Genomic DNA, 6,244 nt, shown 5'->3' with positions numbered 1-6,244 from the left:
GATCCTTCTAGCTAAATTGTCTTCAAAGCACTTCTGAAACTCTAGGAATAACTTGCTTTTTGTTCATGTTCTGTATGTTTCCCCTCTCTCTCTCTCTCTCTCTCTCTCGCACACACACACTCACACACACTTACTAAGGAAACTCCACCACAGCAGGGATTTTATCAGACTTGTGCATTCCTGTCACCTGTGCACGGAGCAGACCAGACTTCCTGCAGATGCTCAGTGGTAGCCAGTGGGTAAAAGGATCCATACTGTATTGTGACCTCCTTGGAAGCCGGGCCATTACTTAAAGCATCTTTCATCCTCTTCGCCTAGAGTCTGGCGTGTGGCCAGCCCATGGATAAACAACTTCATGCACGAGAGGATCCACGCCGTTCGGGTTTCCTTACCCTTAATGACATTCTACATTTACCGCAGCCTCTTGAGCCTTCGTATTCAGGGCACCATGTTGAGTGATGGATTCCATGGTGGATTTGGATTCCACTCAGGAAGCCAAGTTCGTGTGCTTAATCTCAGTCCTCACTGGGATTCTTTATGATTTCCTGCCAGGAACTTAACCTATAACCTCCGTCAGGAGAGAAGGCCTAATGGGTTGGTGTAAACCGAGATAAAATAAATGCAGACATAGGGCCAGTCGGTGTGGCCAGCGTCTTTAAACATAAAGGAAGGTACATGATAGCATCAAAGCTGGAAGTCAGTGTTTAAACAAAGCAAATAATTACGGAGTTCGACTTCGAATTCTCCAGTGATGGTACTGGTTAATAGTTTGCCGCAGCTTAAGTTTGTGCCTGGATCTTAGTTAGGAATACATAGTAAAGCTGTGATGGCCTAAAACAATAAGGATTTCTTTTCTTTTTTTAAAAAAAATTATTTTTATTTATTTTACATACTTTCACTGGACATCACCACAGCATACAAAATGTGATTGTCTAGCCAGAATACACTGTAAAGTGGCTTAGACATATTTTCTTCTCACTTAAGAAACGTGGGGACAGGCAGGCCTGGGCTGAGGCAGAGCACAGCAGAGGAAGAGGGGGTGAGTGAGCAGGGCTAGACAGTCGGAGGGTCACACAGGAGGATCTGATCACCAGTGCAGTAAGCATAATACATTTGTCTTTTCCTCCCAGTTTTGCCATCCTTTCTTCTCAAATGACATCCATTTTCTTCAATCCTACTCTGTCAGCTTCTTAGATACTTGCTTTTCTTTGCCACTTTGAGAAAGCTTTTTCATGTCTTTTCTCACGTGATTTCTGTTATGGTAGGAACTGAAACTCTGGGGTCTAGATTACCTGGGTTCACACCCCTCCTTTGCCACTTTTTAGTGTGAACCTTGGGCAGATTGCCTCACTTTATCTATAAAGAGGGCTATCAAAATTCGCAGCTTTGTTAGGAGAACGGTGAAAGGTTTTGCATGTAAGTTTACCCCAGGGCCAGCACCATGGCCTGAGGTTAAAGGAGGTGGATCCTACATGGCCGAATGCACAGGTAGAATCCCAGCCCCAGTGGCTTGTGAAAAACACCAGGTGTGTGTGTGAGCACGCCCCAAATCCCAACAGGATGGAGAAATAGAGGAGAAAAGATTGTGATGTGACCCATGTCTCAGTGGGGTGTGCTTTCTCCCTCTCCCTCTCCCTCTCCCTCATTCTCTCTCTCTGCTGAGTACACACATCCTCTGGCAAATGAAAAAATAAATAAATAAAAAATTTAAAAAGGTGGGGCCAGCAGTTGGTATGGTGGTAAAGGGCTAGTCTATGACCACGGTTCAAGTCCTATACCTAACAGCTTGAAAATCACGCCAAGCACATGTGCATGCATGCCCCAAATCTCAAGGGAATGGAAAAGAAGGGATTGTGGTGTGGCCATTCCACCACCACCACCCCCGACCCCAGGAGGGGGCTGATTTCTCACTTTCCCTCTTTAGGTCTCTCTCTCTCCAGTGAGTGCATGCACCCTATGGCAGAAACCTAAAATAAAAAAGGAGTTTTACCCCTATGCCTTGCATGTGCTAAGCACTCACTAAATGTTAGTTGCTGCCATCACTTTTCTTTTTGTTAAATTGTACTTTTATTTTTTAGTCCATGAGTGACCATTTTTTCACATTTTAATGAAGATTCTGAAGTAGCCAAGGACCCTTTTAAGAGTATAATAGATGGAAAGCCCAGATCCACTTTCTCATGGCATTAGTTTTCCATCATGAATCCACCCATGGCTGAAGCACTTATGATGTATGGAGAAACCACACATGAAGTTGCTCAAAAGAACCAGCTGAGTAGCCACTTGTCCCAACTGAAGTCTCGAGAAGCCCATAGGGATGAGTTTGGAAGTCTATCCTAGAATGGCAAGTTTGAATTCAGTTTTGAGAAAATTTGGGGGCACAGATTGGCAAGATGTTACCATACTTGGACGATGTGGGGTAAACCCAGACAGGAACATGCCAGTCACAGGAGGGCAGTGGTGGGTTATCTGAATGGCAGTCCAGCTGCTTCATAAGGTCTCGGGTCATGAGAATGACACCTCTTGGTGTGACCTGCAAAGGGAATGTTAGCCCAGACTGGCAGAGGCTCAAGCAGGTGCTTCTTGATGGTCATTGCTGTCATGTTGTCCCAACCCACCCTAAAGCCCAGGCTGGCTGTCACTGCACACAGCAGCCTGGGCCTGTCCCAGGTGGCCCTTATGCTACAATCTGATTACCTCTTCACTTGTTTACGCTTAAGTCCCTCGAGAATGGGCATTTTCTAGGTCTTGTCTTGTTGGTTAGAAAAATCCTAGTGTTTAACACAGGACTTTAGGAAGCACTTTATAAACTGTAGGCAGTGGAGGGGGAGGGGCAGTCAGTGGTTACAACTCTAATGCAACTGGACCTACATGGGCAAGGTCCTAGGTTCGCATCCTGGTACCTCCCTGAGGGGGTCTGGGCCAGGTGAAATGGAGGTGGATCACAGCATGAAGACTGCTGGGGTGCCTCTCTCTCCCTCTCTGTCTTTTCTCCCTCTCTGTCTTCCATGATAGAGAAATATCATGGAAGAAATAAGCTTTAAAAAAAAATTATAGATAGATGGATAGGCAGAGACTTAGCTAATAAAGGGAAGCCTATGAACTTAGAACTATTTAGCTATGAAATAATGGTTTATGGGAGACCATTATATAATAGGCTGGGGAGAAAACAGTGAATCCTTTATAGGGATAGTTTGAGTGTGTGTGTGTGTTTTTTTTTTTTAAACGGTGAAGAGTTTTGTTTTTGTTTTTTGTTTGTTTGTTTGCCAGAACCCTGGCATGATAATAGACCTGATAGAAATGTGAAAACCTAGATTGAAAACCGCAGGCAGGGACCAGCAGACAGTGTAAAGGTTATGTTGATGGACACCCACGTAGTCGACCATGGTTCAAGTCCTAGACCGGTGGCCTAAAACCCACTCCTGGCGTGTGTGTGCCTAAGCTTCTGAGAGGAGAAGGGATTGTGGTGTGGCCATCCCTCTGGCGTGGTTTAAGCCTCCTGTCTCTCCTGGAGGCGTACATGCCCTGTAGCAAAAAGTCTCTCCCCAAGCCAAACAAGTGTAGACAGGAAGGTCAAGTGCAAAAATGTAGGCGGTGACCTCACGCAGGTTTGCTCCCTGTGAGGGAGACGCGGTCCGCATTCAGGCACCGGCGCCTGCCCGCCTGAACAGCCCGTGTTCCTTTTCCCAGGTCTCGTCTGGCTGTTTCCATGGAGTGAAGCGAAACCCAGCAGGTCACTGCACCGCCGGGTGCAGCGTGCATGGCAGGAAGCGGATGGCACTCACCAGCCCAAGGCCAGTGGGAAGGCTGCGTGGCCACCCTGGGCCCAGCTGCTGTCTGCCTTGCGGGACATGAAGAGCCTGGTGTTTTCTGACATGTGGGACATATTCCTCGTGCGCCTGCTGATGGCCGTGGCGGTCATGCTATACTACAGCAATTTCGTCCTGGCCCTGGAGGAGCGCTTCGGGGTGCGGCCGAAGACCACGGGCTACCTCATCAGCTACAGCAGCGCGCTGGGGGCGCTGGCGGGCTTCGCGCTGGGGCCCATCCTGCGGCTGTACCGGCACGACGCACACGCCGTGCTGCTGCACTCCAGCGCGCTCACCTGCGCCCTGCTACTGCTGTACTCCGTGGCGCCCACCGTGGGCCTGGTGGTCTTCTCCTCCACGCTGCTGGCCTTCTCCACCGCCCTCGGCAGGACTTGCGTCACCGACCTCCAGCTGACCGTGGGCGGCTCCCAGGCCAGTGGCGCCCTCATAGGCCTGGGGCAGTCGGTGACCGCCGTGGGCCGCATCATCGCCCCGCTCCTCTCCGGAGTCGCCCAGGAGGTGAGCCCTTGTGGACCCCCCAGCCTGGGTGCCGCGTTGGCTTTGGTGGCTATTGTCATCATGTCACTAAACAAACCTCGCTCTAGTGGCAGCAGGATTGGTAAATTAAAACGTGAGTAGGATGGACTCAGATGACACACACAGGCCATCATGAGAGGGTGCTTGGGAACTTTTGCTGACCTAGGCAGCCCCCATTTCCAGGGGTGCACGTGTGGCTGGCCTTCCGGGTCAGCCCTCAGCTGTGCAGGGCTGTGCCTGAGAGATGACCAGAAGTCACCGCAGTGCCAAGGAAGGGTCCGACTGAGCAAAGCTTCCCCGAGGGGAGGGTATTCAACACTTCCCCCCAGAGTCTCTCTCGGCTTCCTGTTCCAGTGAGGTCAGCATTCCCAAGGGATGAGAAGCCCTGGCTACAGGGTAGGGAAATGTGGTGAACTAGGTAAAGGGGACACACACACACACACTTTTCTACTGGAAACCAGGGTGGCCTGTTCGTCACATGCTGGCCGACTGCGGCAAGGGTCTCTGTTAAATGCCATAAGCTGAGAGGGCACTTTTCTGCTACTGAGGTTAAAGAAGCTGCTTTATTAAAACCAGTCTGGGAGCCAGCAGGTGGCATGGTGGTTAAAGACTCACACCTGGCCAACCATGATTCAAGTCCTGGACCTACTGGCTTCCTTTCTCACTTTCTCTCTCTCCCATGCATGCACTTTCTCTCTGGTCAAATTGGAAAATAATAATAATAAGTTAAGTTAAAATAATCCTTTATAGGAAGAAAAAAAAAAAAACAGTCTGTCACTTTCCCAAAGCTGATTAAAAAGAACATGCTGGTGGGGGCCAGCAGGCGGCAGTGAGGTTCTAGTGCTGAATTCCCACATGGCCAACCATGGTTCAAGTCCCAAACTCGGTGACTTGAAAATCACACCAGGTACATGTACATGCATGCCCAAAATCCTCAGAGCAGAATGAAGAAGGGACTGTGGTGTGGTCATCTCCACTGGGGCGGTGATTTCTCACCTTCCCTGTCTCTGTCTCTCTTTATCTTTCTCCAGCCAACACACATGCCTTAAGGCAAAAAACCTGTACAGTAAATAAATAAAATCTCCTCTTTACAAGGCTGGTTTAAAGACATTTCAAATCGCATGCTGTGTCAGCCCCATAGCGCAGCAGCTAAGCTCTGTGCATCGGGAGCTGGAGCCCGCGTGGCCAGCCCTGGTTCAAACGCTGGCCCTGCAGCTTGAGAAACACGCCATGCATGAGTGTGTGCATTTCCCATTCCCAACACGGTGGAGAAAAGGAAGAAAAAGAACCGCAGCATGGCCACACTATTGGAGGTGCTTGCTTTTTCTCCGGAAAGCACATGACCTCTGATGAGATGACTAAAAAAAAAAAAAAAAAATGTGAAAATAAATTAGATGTTGACTTTACCTCCAGATTCCGTGGCCTGGGTAAACCAAGAAAGAGGTGGGATTTTTGAGCTCAGGTGAGGATTTCTCATGGAAGTAGGAAAAGGATCAACCTGAGACATACTGGTTTCAATTAAAGTAAAAGCCAGCGACCTGTCTGCTTTTGTTAATAGCCAACACAATTTGGACTGTCTGTTAAAGTCGTGCTTGTAATCACAGTGCGAGATCTCTTTGCATGCTGACAGCTGGACTCTGTCAGGACAGACAGGCTCCGGGGCCCGTTCCCTGTGCGCTTTGCCTCCCTGACAGCAGCCGAGCTTGTTCTGGTGGACCGAGGCATTAGTCCTGGGCATCAGGATTGATGGCTTCAAAGCCCGTGTTCCCACTGGTGCCAGAGGAGCCGGTGCTGGGGCCGAAGCACAGGAATGCATTTAAAATGAACACCTTGGAGGCACTGGTTTCTACAGTCTTGCACTGCAGCCTCATTTCCTCCCTTGCATTTTAAGCTCATGCCTG

General features: G+C 49.2%; 1 protein-coding gene across 1 annotated transcript in view; it reads left to right on the top strand.

Annotated features, from left to right (window-relative positions):
• Positions 1-5,256, top strand: part of SLC67A2 (solute carrier family 67 member 2) — a 22,943-nt gene extending 17,687 nt beyond the window's left edge. Inside the window, exon 6 of the mRNA XM_006166624.3 lies at positions 3,688-5,256. Within this exon, the coding sequence (XP_006166686.1) occupies positions 3,688-4,445 (758 nt within the window). The 3' untranslated portion in view covers positions 4,446-5,256. The remainder of the gene's footprint in view (positions 1-3,687) is intronic.
• Positions 5,257-6,244: the final 988 nt, after the last annotated feature.

This window comes from Tupaia chinensis, unplaced genomic scaffold (genome assembly GCF_000334495.1).
Source record: "Tupaia chinensis unplaced genomic scaffold, TupChi_1.0 Scaffold144276_1, whole genome shotgun sequence".
In the NCBI taxonomy this organism is placed as follows: Eukaryota; Metazoa; Chordata; class Mammalia; order Scandentia; family Tupaiidae; genus Tupaia; species Tupaia belangeri.
The sequence above is the reverse complement of the archived record's forward strand: the minus strand, read 5'-3'. Positions and strand labels throughout refer to the sequence as shown.